General features: G+C 41.7%; 1 protein-coding gene across 1 annotated transcript; it reads right to left on the reverse strand.

Annotated features, from left to right (window-relative positions):
* Window positions 1-215: 215 nt before the first annotated feature.
* IDH3A (isocitrate dehydrogenase (NAD(+)) 3 catalytic subunit alpha) lies at window positions 216-17472 on the reverse strand. The gene is made up of 11 exons (XM_045542138.1): window positions 17374-17472; window positions 12382-12444; window positions 10206-10289; window positions 8517-8631; window positions 7970-8157; window positions 7338-7471; window positions 6392-6494; window positions 6229-6293; window positions 4753-4837; window positions 4175-4327; window positions 216-1802 (listed from the first exon to the last, which is right to left on the reverse strand). The coding sequence occupies exons 1-11, from the start codon at window positions 17398-17400 to the stop codon at window positions 1719-1721; spliced, it is 1101 nt and encodes a 366-aa protein (XP_045398094.1). The 5' UTR covers window positions 17401-17472; the 3' UTR covers window positions 216-1718.
* Window positions 17473-18753: the final 1281 nt, after the last annotated feature.

Raw genomic sequence — 18753 nt, forward strand, 5'->3', positions numbered from 1 at the left:
TTTAACCCACAGGACTATGTGCAATGGGAATATAAGTGACCATGAAATAAACAAAGGTGCAGGGGAGTGGCATCAAGTGGGACATTCTAATAAAAGCAGCCAACTGTGGAGTTAGCCTGTTGTCACCAGGCCACCCGACCAGAAAAAGCCATTCTTAGCAGCAAGCGAGGCCAGGATGAACTAAGCAAAACAGGTAGAAAAAGCATTCATCGCAATCATTTTGGGAATTCTTTATTATTTTGAACCCAAGAACCACTGATAATTAGCACAATCCAATAAAACAGAGGAGCAGCTTAAACATAGTAAAATACATGTAAGATTGTAAGTCTGGTTACAAGTTTAAAATGACCCAGACAGGGATATGTGTTGTTGTTAAGAAATCCCCTTGAGACCTCGGTACACTGCCACAGGTTTGCAATGTTCCACAGGGCCAAGGGAGGCCATGAGCTGCCTTTGGTGTGGGACCAGGAGGTAACCGTTCATGAAAATAGTGACTTAGTATCTGAAGATTAAGAAATATCATGCTGCAGCAGAGGGGAGGGGAGGGTGGGCAAGGAGGTGCCTGAAGGTCAGAAGCTGAGCCCAAGCCCAGGCCCCGGGGTGGCGCAATTCGTAAATCAACTTTGGCTGAGGCAGCTCATCTCTAAAAATGTCATTCTGTACTGATATAGCTGAGGTGGAGGGCACTGATTTGGTTCTTTGGGGTCCTAAAAGGGCAGTCACTGAAACCTAAAATTAATAGTCAGCATCCCAAGTTCCTCAATTGCAGCAAAAATACACATGATCAGCTCTTTCAGCAGTATCACACCTAGCAGTACCAGCCGGAGTGTGGTCTATTTCCAGATAGCAAAATGCAAGAATAAATGCACAACACAGTCAGCTGCCCTAGCCTGACTCAGAGCGTCAAGTACCAGGGCTCAGGGGCTGTGACAACCCGTGATGCTGAAACTGTATCCAATGAAAAGGAGGTACCACTCCTTTGCTTTATGAAAAGCTCTTCCAAGAATATTAAAATCTCAAGATAACAAAATAATTGAACACACAATGCATGTGTCTTTGTACCTAATATATTACCTATATCTTATTAACAAAAATTACATTTTTCATTATATATTTCTTGGATCTGAAGTTTTTATTCATACTCAGTAATTCATGTAAAGGACAAATCTGTCTCTATGTTCCATATCACTAGGAAATATACCACATTCACAGTTTCTGATTTGCACTTTCCCAGGAAATTTCTCTTGTGCCCTTTTAGTTTTATAAGAATGTCATCTTGTGCTATCATGTCAATATCCTATTCTATTTCCATTATGTTTTTCATAAACCAAAGAAAATAGGGTTTTTCTTTAAAAAGTTAGATATTTTTTCTTATTAATTCTGTATCATGATATTTACAGCTGAGGAAAAACTATTTTAACTGAAGTGTAAAATGGTTAAGAATGGCAAACGATACAGTTCACTTAGAGTTTACAAAAAAATGTTTACCGGATAGACATTTAATAAATAACACAAGCACTTGGAAAAAGTCCTTTGAAAGCAGGCCTATGGACATCACCTGCATCCTTTCCACACATTTTGTTAAGAAAAGGCCAGACCTAAAAATGTACTGTCAAGAAACAACCAAACCAAATGCATACGTAACAGTAGGTATCCTAAATAGAGGTTTATGTGGTGTCCATTTGGAGTGATTGACATGAATACCATTTGTAGAAGCATTAATCTAAATCCTTTACTCGGCGACAGATTTCCTCTGTGAAGTCTGAGCATTTTGCGTTGCCTCCCAGATCTTTTGTTAAGCTCTGAGAAATGGAAAAAGGAAAAATAAAAATGTATTCACACACTAAACTAAACCAAGGTTAATTTTATTTAAAGCCCTCAATGAGATGCCAGCCAAGCAAGTTATTGGGTTACTCTTGACTTTCATTTAGTGCCTCATTTCCAAGTGGGGTGCCACCCCACCAGCACCTGCCCACCCCCCGAGGACCAGGAAAATCCAATCAGATAGAGCACACAGAACACTGTGAAAAGAACAAGGTGTTCTCGATGCAAAGGGAAGCAGGGAAGTTTTCCAAAGTTTTCTCCTTGTTCATATAATAGACCCTGAGAAAAACTGGCTGATTGTGGACATTTAAATGAAAGCAAATCCAAACCAGAGGTTTCATAAAGTCCTTGGGGAATTTTTAAAGGTGAAAAAACTTAAGACTATGATTTATTTTTGGAGGCTGGTCAACAAATACTAAATACCAAAGAATTAAATCACTAATTCTTAAACCTCTCTCTTTAGGAAAGATAGTCACCCATACAACCAATCTGTTCTGACAGTTTATCCTCTCTTTACTGCAAACAGACCTCCATATATTTAATTGTCTTTATTTTCCCACCTTACACAATTAAAAGGGCCCACTGTGTCATTCAGGGTCTCCAGAGTATAACTTTCCAAGTATAGCTTCAGAATGAAAAACTAAATCTTATGCCCTCTAATGTATTATAACTATGAGGCTGTTAAAAAACAAGCCTGGATTTCTTGCATTTTGGCCAGAAGATGGAATTTCAAGTTACAGAATTTTTTTAAAAAGAGGGGGCCAACTTTGAAGACATTATGCTAAGTCAAATAAGCCAGACATAATGGACAATTACTGTATGACTCCACTTAGATGAGGCACCTAGAGCAGTCAAACTCATAGAGACAGAAAGTAGAACGGTGGCTGCCAGGGCTGGGAGGAGGTGGAAGGGGGAGTTATTGTGTAATGGGTACAGAGTTCCAGTATGGGAAAATGAAAAAGGTCTGGAGAGGATTGGTGGTGATGGTGACATAATAATGTGAATATACTTTATGTTACTGAACAGTACATCTAAAAATGGTTCAAATGGTAAATTGTGTGTCCGTGTATATACATTTTTTAACAACAATAATAAAAAAAAAAAAGGACCTCAAATTAGGGATCAGCCTTTGAGGCCCAGACTTGTGAAGCCATTACCTCCTCTGTCCCCCTTCTCACTTTGAGAACAAGCCACCACACTCCTTCCATAGGCCACGGCTGCTATGAAGGCAATGAAGCTTGTTGGGTAAGAGCTGGAATGAGTGTGAACACCAACTTCGTCATTAGGAGCTATGAGACCTTGGACAAATTACTTAGTCTTTCTGTACATGTTTCCTCATTGATAAAATGGGATTAATAATAATATCTACTTTTACAGAGTAGAAAAGATTTGCTGAGATGATATATATATATGTATATGTATATATCTAAAAAGAACTTTAAATCACGTAAGTATTCAATTAATATTAGCCATCAACCAGGCGTGGTGGCTCATGCCTATAATCCTAGCACTCAGGGAGGCTAAGGCAGGAAGATCACTTGAGGTCAGGAGTTTGAGACCAGCATCAGCAACAGTGAGACCCCGTCTTTACTAAAAATAGAAAGAAATTAGCTAGGCAACTAAAGTAGAAAAAATTAGCCGGGCATGATGGCACATGCCTATAGTCCCAGCTATTTGGGAGGCTAAGGCAGGAGGATCGCTTGAGCCCAGGAGTTTGAGGTTGCTGTGAGCTATGATGATGCCACAGCACTCTAGCCTGCGCAACAGAGTGAGACTCTGTCTCAAAAAAAAAAAAAAAAAAAATTAGCCATGATTATTACTTTTATATAACTTCTGTATTGCTTCTGTATTATAAATGCAGATAGTATAACACATAAGAATATTGTACTATAGACACATCCACATCTGTATCTGCCACTAGATTCCAAGACTCTTGAGGCCCAGGACCTTATCTTACTCATCATTTTATTATATTCTTCACATCTTATAATGTACATTCAATAGATGCCTGTTGTGAGGAGGAAAAAGCTGCCTATAAATATTAATGAACTGGGCCAAGGTCACACAGCTAACAAGAGGATAACTGGGCCTGTACATGACTCTGGCTCCCAAACCACTGCTTTCTCTACATCAGTGCTTCTTAAGCTTTCTTGGATGAAACATTTGATCCTCAGAAAATGCAGACGTGTGCACGTACATCCAGTTCAATGGGGGAGCCCACAGTAAGCATCCTTGTTCAACATCAAATCCTGCGGCTCTCTTGAGAACTATTATCTGTCCCTGCCACACAGATAAAACATGTGGAAGAAATGCATTTTACCCTGCGTAAGGAAGTCAAGATTACTGTTACCTTTCCATCCTTAATTGTAGCAAAACAGGCAGCCTCGATTCTTGCAGCATGGTCAACGAGCCCCATGTGGCGCAGCATCATCACAGCACTGAGCAGGAGGGCCGTGGGATTGGCCATGTCCTTGCCTGCGATGTCCGGGGCAGTCCCGTGAACCTGTGCATCGGGAAAAGTGTCATCCTCAGGAGGGAGACGAGAACTAATGGCTCTCTTCTGGGGAAGCTGGGGTCTTAATCATCTTTCCTCATCAAGAAAAAATATTTACTGAAAGCTACTGTGTGGAATTCATCTGACACAGATCTTGGAAATGAAGCCTACAAGAAGTATAAAAATATGGACCAACAATCTTTTCCAGTCAATTTTTGGTAAAGTATCTTAATGACGAAGGAAGTATACATAATAAGGAAATATCTGGAGGAAAATGAAGGAACAAACCACACTTATATAAAAAAACAAACAAAGCACAATTTCTTTTCACAATTTGAAAAACTCAAGAGTTAAAACATACTTATACGGATAACTCCTCTTGAGTTCTCATGCTTTTCTAACCTGAATTCTACTTTAGGTGTCAGGGTCCTTACCGATTCGAAGATCGCGACCCCATTGGCTCCAATGTTGCCACTTGGTGTCACACCAAGACCGCCAATCAATCCAGCACACAGGTCACTAGGGACAGAAAAACATTTCAAAGGATACTTTGAGAAATAAAACATCTCACCTAGCACCCAGATTTTAGTTTTGAAATACCATTCTCCACCAAAAGGATCCAGGGTTCCTTGAAAAAAATGGCCGATTCCAGAGCTAAGGTTAGGACATTACAGATGAAGCTGGAGCATCGCACTGGGCCAGAAAGCAAGGCGAAGCTCAAAAAATTAAGAGCCCTGTCAAAAGAACACAGGGGACAGTGAAGGAATCCCCACTGGCCCAGTTGGGACAACTTGAGCATCAATATAAATGATAATAGTGATGGATACACCACTGAATAAAATAGAAAACCATGAGCCCATGTTGATACGGATAAATAAGTAAACAAATAAATAAACAAGAAGAAAGGGCTTATCCTTACAGTAGACTGACTGCCAACTAATAAATGTAGAAGGAATGACAGGCCTAGAAAAATCACCATTTGGCCAACAACTTACGTTGGGGGGTAGGGCGAGGAGGGTCGGGGGAGAGAGACAGAGGCAGACAAAAGGAGGAGGAGGAGGAAGAAGAAGGAAGGAGGATGGAAGAGAGGGAAATGGAAAAGAAAGAAAGTGGGAAGAAGTAACAAAGTAAATATTGTGAAATGTTAACATCTGGGGAATCTGGGTGCTGAGTGTAAGGAAATTCTTTGTACCACTCTCACAGCTTTTCAGTTAGTCTGAAATTATGTCAAAAGTTATAAAAAGGCCAGGCGCGGTGGCTCACGCCTGTAATCCTAGCACTCTGGGAGGCCGAGCCGGGTGGATCGCTCGAGGTCAGGAGTTCGAGACCAGTCTGAGCAAGAGCGAGACCCCGTCTCTACTACAAATAGAAAGAAATTATCTGGCCAACTAAAAATATATATAGAAAAAATTAGCCGGGCATGGTGGTGCATGCCTGTAGTCCCAGCTACTCGGGAGGCTGAGGCAGGAGGATCGCTTAAGCCCAGGAGTTTGAGGTTGCTGTGAGCTAGGCTGATGCCATGGCACTCACTCTAGCCCGGGCAACAGAGCGAGACTTTGTCTCAAAAAAAAAAAAAAAAAAAAAAAGTTATAAAAAAATTGTATAAATGACCACCCATCTACCTAGCTATACAAAATATTGAAATTAATAAGCAATCAATAAAACATCTGAAAAAAATGGGAAGAGTGAACTAATTATACGCAGAAATAGCCCAGCATCGATTTGCAAATAAATGAACAACCTGCCCAACATGTAATCATTGATATCACCACTTGAATTGTTAAAATTCAATTCATATCTTGTAATAAATGCTACACTTTATAATACTTGATTGAAATTTTTAAGCTATATTTTCAGAATGTTTATAAATAAACCATAGACTAAAGTAAAAAGAGTGCAGTCAGACTCACCTAAGGATGTCTCCATACAAGTTTGGCATAACAAGAACATCAAATTGGGAAGGATCTTGTACCATCTACAAGGAATGCATTTGCGTATTTAGCAATCAAAAACTGCACAGTACACACATACTATTCACCATAAAAAGTAGCAGATAAATGAATATATACTTACATTCAAACATACTGTATCAAGGTACATCTCATTAAATTTAATATCTTTACAGTTTTCTGCAACTTCCCTGCATTTTTGCAGAAAAAGGCCATCTGACATCCGCCTGTATTTAATCAAATAAAAACTGCTGAAAACAAAGACTTGCATAAAGACAACAATTGAATCAAAGAAGTAAAGTAAGTTCAAGAAATTTAAGTTCCAGAAGCCAAGGTGTCTGACTTCAATTACAGTAAAATTATTTCTTAAGTAGTTAATAAATTGCAAGTTGAAAATGTTTTGGGACCCTTCTTGAAACACTAAAGGGCAAAAGCGTGGAAATAGTTTGATCATAATAGAAGACTATATTTTTATGGTGTTATCTAGCAAGACTAAGAAATATCCATTAATATTAAAACTGCTTTAAAAGGTTAACTTAATTTAAACAGTTTTATTATTTTACATGTTCAACATTTTTCTTGGGTTAGGAAACCTGTGTCTTAATGTATTCGGAGATGGCCTTTAATCGACCCTGGATGGAGAGAATTTGAACCGCTAGCTTAACACATCAGGTAGTGCTAGCACCCTTAGCACTGACTATTATAAGCCCCTGAGCACGTGGCCACTTCAGAAACACTCCCACTATTCCAATTCTAAAACATAAACTATGTGGCTGCTGGCCATAGCATCTGGGGACCCAGAGTCTCCAGCTTCCTTTTCTGATAACCCTCGGTCCCTCCTAAAATTTCCAAGACCTGAGTTCCTGCCCCTCCTCATTTGCTCCTGTCATTCACCCCGTGAAGTGCAGAAAGGAGATGATGACAGAAATGCCAGACTCTCTGACTATCACGAGGTTCTTTTCCAGAGATATCAGGAATCAGTGAGTGAGCTGGCGAGAAGAAAGGGAGGCTCCGTCACTGCTCTCCCCACAACAAAGCAAGGCAGGGCGTCAGCCCCTGCAGGTACTCACATGATGTTGGCTTTGTGCACAGCCGTGACATTGCTCCGGTGATTGTTCCGGGCATATTCAAAGGCAAACTCAGCAATGCGCTTGCTTGCCGCCTCGGTGATGAGCTTGATACTCTGCACGACTCCATCAACAATCTGAAAGAGAGGAAGAATCACCTCACTGGAAAGGGTATGGCAACAACTTGACAGCTGGCAGTGTGTGGACGGTGTCATCTGTGGCATGCTTGCACGGTGCCAGCTAGCACGGCTGGTATCACCCACACAGTACATCAATGGGGTTTATATTAACCCTAGCCCCATGAGGCAGGTATTAAAGTCCCACTGCACAGATAAGGAAAACTGAGGTGCAGGGATGGTCACTGGCCCACGAGTATACCTGTGAAGCAGGAGATTCAAAATTCAGAAAGTGTATTCCCAGGCCCGTGTCCTGAACCACCAACACCCTGCTCCTGCTGTATCTACGGGAGCACTGTTGGCCAGAGACTCAGCACCAAGACAAACACACGTAACTCCTCATAGAGGCAAAACCAATCTGTCTTTGGGAGATATTTTCTACTGTGAGTTTGAACAACTGTCCCAACTGCACAGAAAGCAGCCCAACAGGGAATAGAAAAGTATCTGAGGTGAACATACCACATGCTCAATTCCACTGTATTCTCCTTCCGTGTTCTCTCGAATGGTGACAATATTTACATCGGTGTAAGGGGTTTTATAGCCTTCAATTGAGACACATGGTCGGACATTCGCATAAAGGTCAAATGTTTTACGCAGCAATAAATTCATAGATGGATGCCCGGCTGCTATTGGGGTCTTTAAAGGGCCTGTAATAAAGAACGACACCCCGATGACAACAGAATGCATTCTGGTCTCGTGTGTGACCTCCTAACCCACCTGGGCTACTTTGCAAAATGTGTTCTGTCTCTAACTTCACCCTCTCTATCAGATTCAAATGAAGGAGGAAAATTGCCTCATGGAAGCCTTCTGGAACATTAACTGCATTTCTCATTTTGACAACTTCCTGAGGACCAAGCATTGTATTAACATCATGTGCTTGACATTACCTAACCCTCACCATCATCCTACATAGGCCAGGCCTTATTTAGCTTAAATGCATAAACTTTCAAAACTGTAACACCTGTGGCAGAAATCAATCATAACCATCGTCTCCCTCCAGTGCTACCTTTCAAGCCCATCTTGTTCTTATCCATGGACTCTTTGGCTTCTGAAGGGATCATCCACTTTCCTCCCGGTCCTTGAATGGCTGTGACATTCCGCTCCTCCCACTGAATAGGTGCCTAGAAGCCACCACAGAGCACAGTGAGCTGGAAAGACTTAACTGAGACTGACATTCATACTATGATGATAAACAAACTTCTTCAACTTTGGGTGCGACTGGTAAACACACGTACACTGAAGGTCCAGAAAGTTCCTGGCATGCAAGAAGAGAGGCCATTCTCCAGCATGCCCAGAGGGACTCCCCACATCACCCACACCCAATCATCACTCCTAGCCACCACCTGCCCACTTATTTTTTTCACAAGGACTCTTAAGGTGGCTATAATTAGAATGTCACAAGCAGCAGAGAAATATGGTTCATAGAAAACATTACACAGTACTGATACATGGATGAACCCTGAAAACATGCTGAGTGAAAGAAACCAGGCATAAAAGACCGTATATTATAAGATTCCATTCATGTGAAATGCCCAGAACAGGCAAATCTATACAGACAGAAGGTAGATGACTGGTTAGTTGTCTAGGGCTGGGCAGGGAAAAGGATGAGGGGTGGGTGGGAGGAGGAACAAGGAGTGACTCACTGCTATGGGGTATGGAGTTTCTTTTTGGGTGATGAAAATGTTCTAAAATTCGATTGCAGTGATGACTGCATAACTGTGAATGTACTAAAAACCACTGAATTGAAACGTACACTTTAAATGAGTGAATTATATCACAATAAAACTATTTTTAAAAAACTAATATCATATAACCTATGAAGGTACCAGTTTAAGGTATAGTGTCCCCCTTCTTTCAACCTACATCCTTCATGTATGTATGCACACATCTGACAGCCAGCACACTGACTGAGCATGTTCTAGGAACAGAAGCACAGAGTAAGATACAGTGCTATTCACAAGGAGCTTACAACCGAGTAAGCAATCACACTGCAGATCCCATGCAGAACCTGCCACTTGACAAACATCACCTCCTCTGTAGGAGTTTCAATTAGAATAGAAAAAAAATGTTCACATAGCTTAAATAAATTTCGTTCTTCAACTTATAGCTGTTGGTGTCATAACCATCACTGATTTAATCTTATGTGTTATTTCACCTAACAACTGTAAATAACAACAACAAAGCATCATGTCAAACAAAGGCCAAGTGCCCTAAATCCCAAAACCAAAAATATTTTAAAATATCTACCTATATTGAAGGCTGGGCTGTTAGAAGTAATAACACCTCATTTTTGATAATACATCAGAAATTTTTTTTTTTAAAAGATTCTTTCAAAAGTTCCTACACAGATGTTTGATTCTATTCCCTTTTTGCAAAAAGGTAGCATGAGGTAGACAGGTGATTTGGAAGGATTTGAAAGACCCTAAACTCAAACAGGGCTCAAAGAGCCACAAACACTGCAGCATTGCTTTGATTACTTTATATGTAACTGATGTCAATGTAATAGCTTAAACTATCAACAACGGCAATAGCAAACGGCACTGAGACATGCTGTTAAAGTGACAATCTGTGGATTTTAATGACAGACTTTACCAACTTTTATAGAAATGTGTATAATTCTGTGTTCACAGAATCCAAGTGGCTAAGAAAACTTTTCAAGGAATTATTATTAAACATAGTTTTTAAGCCCACTTACTTTGGCGGCATCAAAAATCTTCATAACTGCAGCTGAAATTTCTGGGCCAATACCATCTCCTGGAATTAAAGTTACTGTCTGAACCTGAATTTAAGAAATCATCAAAGAAGACAATGAGAACATATTTTTGAAGGTTTAAAAAAAGAATATTATTGACAGAGAAATCCACGTTATAGGATGTCTCAAAAAGATTCAAATGCTGTTAAGAAAACAGCCCTATCTCCCCCAGGATCATCAAAGGGAGGCAGGAATCCACAGATAAGAGACTCCACGATTCTACTCTTTACCTGAGTTCAGAGGTTTAAAAGGAACTCAAATGATGCTCTTTACATAAAACAAAAAGAAATTAGATTACCAAGTAGACTTCCCAACTGATATTTCTTTTCAGAGAAGCTATAAAAAGACCAATTAATTCAAATCGTTAAAGGCAAAGACAGCAAAAATATTAACAATGTTCTCTACCTAAAATTTAGAGAGTTTCTCATAAAGGCAAGTGCTTTCCTTTCCATTTGATCCTGAAAAGTGTTTCGTGCAATTTCTTCAGTCTTACAAAATACTTTCAGATACATTTCCTGAGGTCTGCTGTAGTACTCAGAGAAAATCAGACTTCACATCAAGAGAAAACCCTCTTTTTTTGTTGTTCTTCTATAAAATTGACTCCTTTAAGATAAGCGTAATCTAAATAAACTCAGCAAAGTTGATTTGTACGAATAGCATATGTGATCATACTTACAAAGCCTGAGTCACATTCAGAATGACAGTAAGTGCATTTATAATATAACATCAATGATTTCTTTCAAAGGCTTCAGGCAAAATGAAACCAGCATTTCAAACATAGAAATAAAAATATGGAAGGGGAAAAGATCAGAGGATTTAAATGAGATAAGATAATTTTCAGACCTCCTCTCTCAATTTGAGAAGCATACATTTTATTATTTGGGGACTTTCCCCCACCTAGAAGTTTGGCCCAGATAATGGCTCCTGGCCTTTTTCAGTGCCAGTTGCTTGAGCTACATTTTTAAAAAATCACTAATCAAGTTTCCTGGTACTCTCCTTTCTAATGATATCCCTTGGACAGGTGGACTAACTATTTCTGAAGTTTTCTGTACAACTGAAGAAACCTTTTTAAAAATTAGTACCTCTTCTTATTTCTTCAAAAATAATCCCCTCCATCAGGCTATTATTTTTTTTTTAACAAACAGCCTGAAAATTAAATTATAGCAGAAGCAACGATTATCTCATCAGCTTAGGAATGTGTTTGAAATGCTAGCTTTGCTATCCTTGAGCTTGAAGTATAAGCCTCATTCCATATTTTTTGCATAAGCAGAGTCAAAAGAATGCTTTAGCTACTTCTTCCTGTTTTCCCAACATGTAATAATAAATGTCATCAAACTACCAGAAAATCTATTAATACTTTTCTTCCACAGTATAGAAAGTAAATGGGGAAAAAATGTACTATAGGCTAATAAATTCCTCACGGCCTAAGATGTTATATGGGAGTACAGGAATTATGAAATCCAAATCAGATTCCCATAAAAAGGGGGTAAAACAAAAACAAATAGGAAGTCACTGACCCACAGTCTTAGAGTGTTCCAAAAATGTGGTGTCAGCTTTTAAAGCACAGAAATCCAATGCTGGGAATTCTAAAAGCAGCAGATTTAATGAGCAACAGATGATCCACTAACATGAGACTCTATAATGACTGTATAAGGCAAGTATAAGCCTACAGGGCTTATAGATGTTTCAAGCATTCCTAATTGGCAATCAATCTACTGTTTTTAGGGAAGCTCACAAAATAAAAATGCAAAGCAGGTTTTGAAGCTTCTCAACAACTTTCTCTGAACTTGTACTAGTTTTTAAAAAAAACTATCTCACCAAAAGGAGATTGTGAAATAAAATAACAGACACAGGGTAATTTCTATCTATTTTTAACACGGCTCCTTCAAGACACTAATGCAACAAGTTTACATAGCCAGCTCTAACATAATTCTTTACAGATGCAAGTGATCTAATAGATTTGCGCATGTTAGCCGACAATTTCAATACACATTATAAGTAAGGCCAATTTTCCCTAGTTTTAAATAAAGGGAGATAAAACGCTATATAATAAATGTATTAGAGCATCTTTCTTGAGAAACTTCTAAAACAAAAAAATAAAAGACATAATTATACTCACACCACCAGCAAAACCTCTGGTCACCTGTTTTGGGTTGTGGAATGCCCCCAGCAGCCGAGAGACCTATATTAACATCAACAGAGAAATGTCATGCACAGAATTAAACCACATACACCAAACAGTGGAGATGAAGAGGAAACCATGCTGACGGCTGATAATGCTGCAAATCTGCACAGATAATTCAGGAACCTTCCAGGAACACTTTTCTCACATATTAGCTCAATGTGGCAAGGTATTTCAGATTTGAAAACCTAAATATTCAGTTTTTTACTTTTTTTTTTTTTGAGACAGAGTCTTGCTCTGTCACCTGGGCTAGAGTGCTGTGGCATCAGCTTAGCTCACAGGAGCCTCAAACTCCTGGACACAAGTGATCCTCCTGCCACAGCCTCCTGATAAGCTGGGACTACAGGCATGCACCACCACACCCAGCTAATTTTTTCTATTTTTAGTAGAGACGAGGTCTCGCTCTTGCTCAGGCTGCTCTTGAATTCCTGACCTAAAGTGATCCTCCCGCATCAGCCTCCCAGAGTGCTAAGATTACAGGCATGAGCGCCCAGCCCAGTTTTTACTTTTGATCTGAGTATTTAAGTACTATATATTTTCAAAGTCTATTTTAAAAACATGCATTGTCAAACAAAAGATACTTTTTTTAGCTCAAACATTGGATTTTTCTTAGATGATCTGGAAGGTTTTATGTCGACATTCTTGACTAACAGATCAATTTGGGGGTAATATACTCGAGGAAAATTATCACGAATTTTAGAGCCAGGAAGTCCTTATGAAATCCAGGGCACAACTCACTTATTTTGTAAGTGGAGACACTGGGCTCTAAGAGTAAGGATTTGCATAAGGTCACACAGTAACAAGCAAAACAGAAACCAGAATCCAGGTCTGACTGCTAGTCCAGCAATCTTTCAATGATACATTATGTCTATTCTTCTCCCATGAATATTAAGAAATTACCTTTTATACTAAAATCTAAGAAAGTTCATTTAATACCATTTAATGCCTATGCTATACAAAATGAAGATTTTTAAATAATTTATTTCTTCTGATAATATAGGTAACATGGTCATTATTACTTGCTGGGACTGGGGAAAGACATAAAAAAATCAAATAAAAATTACCCAATAATCCCACCATCCCAAGATATTACCATTGGTACATTTTTTTTCCCAATGAACACTAGCATACACTAGAAATAATTTTTTTTTTTTTTTTTTTTTTTGGTGACAGTCTTGCTTTGTTGCTCTGGCTAGAGTGCCGTGGCGTCAGCCTAGCTCACAGCAACCTCAGACTCCTGGGCTTAAGCAATCCTACTGCCTCAGCCTCCAGGCCCAGTAGCTGGGACTACAGGCATGCACCACCATGCTTGGCTAATTTTTTCTATATATTTTTAGTTGTCCAGCTAATTTCTTTCTATTTTTTTCAGTAGAGACGGGGTCTCACTCTTGTTCAGGCTGGTCTCGAATATTCTGACCTCAAGCGATCCTCCCGCCTCGGCCTCCCAGAGTGCTAGAGAAATAAATTTTAAAAGGGTATTTTGAACTTTAATAACTCAGTCCTGGAGAATTGGTACAAAGTCATATTATATAAAAGCCATACTATATCATAATAATATAAAAAAAACTGGGTACACAGACTAAAAGTATTAATATTCATTACAAGTTTTAAAGGTAACTTTTTCTCATGCTAGATACATGAGCAAAGATAGAACTGTTATATCCTATCTTCCTTTTGGGGGCCTGAACCTTTGCTGAAATAGTGGCTACTGCTAATGATGAGATACCAATCAACAGGCAAAAAAGATATGAACTAATTGTGCCCTCTAATCTTCTGGCATCTATAGTCATGTCTCTGGACTGAAAATAAAAGGGCCAAACCCAAAAGAATACTCCATGCCGAAAGCATTAGCCAAAATCCTAATACTAGGACATGATTCATCCACCAGCAAATGGGCTATGGAAAGGAGGCCATTTAAAGGCTATGTTGTGACAAGCCTAAAACTTACATCAAGTATAAAATTGACATGAGTCCTTCTGCTAACTCCGCCCCAAAAGAGGGAAAAGACATTCACACAAAACAGATACATGTCCTTGTGACAGAAGACCTGACCAAAACAAATGATTTAAAATGCAAACCCAGAAGTGCACGGATTTTTATGTTTTGTTCACTGTTTATCTCCAGTACCCAGAATGGTGCCTGGCTCATAGTAGATACTCGATGGTTTTTTAAAAAACTGAGTGCAGCCTCAATCATATCTCTATCTGAAGAGTTTCCACCCCAGAAAACAGCCTTAATACCTGCCATGATTTTAACAACCAGTTTTTTCCATATTTGTCATCTCTCCTCCATGACCCTAGAATAAAGTAGTACTACATCTAAGTCATTAGAATGATGCAGAATTTTAAGTAAAAATTGTTAAAGCATAAACTGTTTCCTACTTTATACTACACTTATACATATATCATTTTATTTCTGTAAAATCTGGAGAGACAGGTATCAGTGGCCCTTTCCAGATGAGGAAACTGAAGCCAGGGTCACAGAACCTGGACCGAAACCCCAAACTTCTGACTTCATGTCCTGGGCCATCTTAACCCATAGTTCCTCATTTCCCTTTTTACCTTCAGATTCCAACTTAAAAACATATAAATATAGTGTTGATGTATGGGCAGGACTCAATACATGCTCGCTAGTGGGGAACTGGCTCCTTACAATTATAGTATTTTAGAGCCAGAAGTCTTTAGAAACTCACTATTTTCTCTATGTGAAAAACTTTTTAAAGCTGCAGATTCTTTCTCCACCCCCCCAAATAAAATTTTAAATGGAAACCCAATAGAAGAACTGCTGCGATTGAAACTGGCATCTGGCTCAGCACCCCCACCATCCTGGGGTCAGCCTCTGAGACACCTTCTGCTCCAACCTCTAAAATGAGAAACTGGCCCAGAAGTCAAATGACTTTCCCAGAGGTCACACAGCAAGTCCCTGTCAAAAGAGAACCTCATCTTCTGACTCCACAACCCAGCTCTTTCTGAACACCTACTATGAGATATTTTTTTCTTGCAGAACACACTAAAGGTAAAACAAATTTACCAGCACATTCATTAACAGTGTTGCTTTAGTCCCTTATTCTGAAGGCTTAATGTATCTACCAAAAATGAATTAGGTGTCAAGTGTAAGCTCAGTTATTAAAGGACTGACTTCTGTTTTTAGTGACACAAAAATTGCTTTACCTTTAGAAGCAAATGTGACACAGATACTATCTTAAGCAAATCCTGTCTCAAGAGGGTGACAAACTAGAATCTAGTTACTGAGCAAAAACTCCAGTTATTGGTGCTCAAGAATCACTGCCTGCGTGACGACCACAAAGATAAATACATTGATAGCTAAGAAAGCTCCAGATTTTTGTCTTCCTTCTGAACACACTAGGTGTGCTTTCACATACTTTTTGTGTGTGTGTGACAGGGCTTTAGCCCCGACTAAAGTGCAGTGGTGATATTATACCTCACTGAAACCTTGAACTCCTGGGCTCAAGTAATCCTCCTGCCTCAGCCTTCCAATGCGCTGGGATTTCAGGTGCACACCATCATGCCGGCTAAGTTTTCACTTTTTTTTTTTTAAAGAGATGAGGTCTCACTAAGTTGCCTAGGCTGGCCTCCAACTTCTAGGCTTAAGCAATCCTCTTGCCTCTGCCTCTCAAAGTGCTAAGAGTACAGGCGTGAGCTACTGTGCCCAGCCCACATACATTATTTTATTTAATACTCAAACAACTCCATGACACAAGTATAGAGATTTCACAGATGGGCATACTGAGGATTCTCTAGATGTTAAGTAGTTTGCTCAGGGTCACACAGGTAATCAGCGGCATTGCCAGGATTTAAACTTGAGACTCCTAAATTCCAGCACAGAGATCTTTTCACGACATAACAGTGCATCTCTGGATCTCTCTTTAAATTGAAAACCAAGGAGAAAAGCAGTATAAAACTTCATAGAAAAAAATTAAATTGCTTATGGTAGATCATAGCAACAGGAGACCCTAGGCCTATTTTCCCCTGTACCCATAATTTGCTATGGGACCCTGGCCATAGAGCAGGCAGAATGGAACTGAGAACTGGGAACCAAGGCACTTAGGTTCCTCTCCCAGCTCTGGCACCGACTTCCTGTGTGACCTTGAACAAGATGGTCTACAGGCACAGGTTAGCTCCTCAAAGAAACCAAGAAATCACATAGATCATCTGAAAACCTTTCCAGCTCCGGTTATTTGAGCTGCCGAATAGAGCTAAAGCTCTCTAGATCGCAGGATTCCCACGGATACAAGGAAGAAGGCAGACGCTGCTGGTTAATTCCCTCTCCCGAGGGTTCAGATGGTTAATTACAAGGTGTAAGATGCCCTACGTCCTTTGAAAGGGAAATAGCTACAAGAGAACCAGAGGTCAAACTGGAAAGAGCGCCAAGAGAAAAAAAATCTGGCAGGAAAAAGGGCCCCGGGATTCCCTCACCTGGGCAATCGCCCCAAACCCAACGCCCGCGGTCCCTGCGGCCACCCAGTCAAGGGACCAGACACCGGAGGAGAGGCCTGAGCGGTGCTGCGGGGTCTGTCCGCGCGATCAGCACGGCAGCAGGGCCGCAGCCTCGGGAGCGGCCGGGATAGCAGAGCCGAGGGAGACTCCCGGGACCGTCCCCGGCTCTGCGCGAGGCCTGGCCTTTGGCCGGGCGGATGCGGGGGGTGGCTCGGGTCTCACTAGGAGCATGGCCGGCGCCCCCGCCTTGACCTTGACGCCGTCCCTGCCTCAGGCGCGGCTGTCCCAGGGCAGAGATCCTACATACTGCGCGCCAGCCACGGAGTGCGCCGCACGGGCGGCCAGGACAGGCTCCCAAACTGTCCCCGCGGGCCGCCGCCTCCCCACCGGGCCCGCGCGCCAGCCCTCGTCCAGCACGCGGCTTGCTCACCGGCCCGAGCCGCCCGCCACACGCCGGCCTGCCAGCGCTCACCTTGGTGATCCACGCGGGCCCGGCCATCGCGTCCCCTGCGCTCACCGCGGCTACAGCAGCGGCAGTGTGCGCAAGCGCTCGGCCCGCCCCCGGAGCCACGCCCCCCGAGGGGGCACGCCCCCTGGAAGCCCGCCCCCGCGGGCCCGCGCCTCCGCCGGCCAATCGCCGGGCTCGGCTCGCCGCGACTCGCGGAGCTGCAACTCGGAAGCTGCCCCGCTGGGATCCGCGGAAAGCTTCCTTCCTCTCCTGCGTTCGTACCGGCTGCTTGGCCCAGACGTTTGCTTCGCGCCTGCCGGGTGACCGGTGATTTTCTAGATTTAGGGGTTATAGCGCTTCTCACGGAGCTTACAGTGCCGTGGAGGAAGACATAATTTTCTCATTCCACAAATATTGACTTAAAAAAATTTTTGATCTGGCTTTACTGAATCCGATTTTGATTTTTTAACACCTTCATTGAGGTATAATTTAAATATTATAAAATTCACTCACTATAAGTGTACGGTTGGATAATTTTTAGTAAATGTAAACAGTACACAACCGTTACCACAATCCAGTTTTTGAACATACGAAAATGTTCACAAAAATGTTCCCCATGCCCATTTTCAATCCTCCCATCCTCAGTCCCAGGCAACTACTGATCTTTGTAGCTCTACAAATACTTTTGAGTGCCAACTAGATGCCAGGCACTGTTCTAAGTGGTGGGGCTTATGGTCCATGAGGAAAGACAGGCATCGATCAAGTATCACAAAAATACATGTCATTCAAACTGTTGTGTCAAGAAGCAAAAAGAGCAAGGAGCTATGGTATAATGCCAGCGGGCAACAGGCACTGGAGGCCCAGTGATTACTCCCCAGGGTTTGGGCCTAGAGTCAGAAACGCAGTGAAGCCCACCGGTCCACCCGGTTGGTGAGACGCAGCACTGCCTTCCACACAAGGCTTATTTCCTAACCCCCTGAGGACCAAGTCATGGAGTCTGGGCCTCCTTGCCCTACCTGCTCAAGCCCCTGTGGGGGTGCAGCTCCATGTGTGCTGCCAGAGCCCGCCCCCCACTGGCCCCTCTTGTTCTCTGGGGTCCCAGCTGGAACCTTCCTCCCAGCCACCCTGGAGTCCATCCTTCCTCAGCCAGGCTCCTCTGTGTGAGCACCTTGCTACGTAATTGATGGCAAAGAAAGGGCTGGATTTTCGGCTCCCAGGACCTACCTGAGGAAGACCCCACCAAGGCGCCCCCGACCCCACTGCCCCCAGCACATCAGACTGGCCAGGAGGCATCCCAGAAGTGGTGGCCTCAGCCCAAGTTTCAATTCCAAAGGCAGTAATTGTCTTGACTTTTCCTTGGTGTTTCACTTGGGACTGTGCCAGACAGCCTGGACCTTTTCCCCA

The sequence above is a fragment of the Lemur catta genome, chromosome 1, assembly GCF_020740605.2.
Source record: "Lemur catta isolate mLemCat1 chromosome 1, mLemCat1.pri, whole genome shotgun sequence".
Taxonomy (NCBI): Eukaryota; Metazoa; Chordata; class Mammalia; order Primates; family Lemuridae; genus Lemur; species Lemur catta.

What these genes read in the sequence shown, in the direction of transcription:
- IDH3A (XM_045542138.1), bottom strand. Translation starts at nt 17,400, where the DNA reads ATGGCCGGGCCCGCGTGGATCACCAAG. An exon ending in GGCCCGCGTGGATCACCAAG is followed by an intron (nt 12,445 to 17,373) that starts GTGAGCGCTGGC and finishes ATGTTAATATAG; the next exon opens with GTCTCTCGGCTGCTGGGGGC. An exon ending in CCAGAGGTTTTGCTGGTGGT is followed by an intron (nt 10,290 to 12,381) that starts GTGAGTATAATT and finishes TCTTAAATTCAG; the next exon opens with GTTCAGACAGTAACTTTAAT.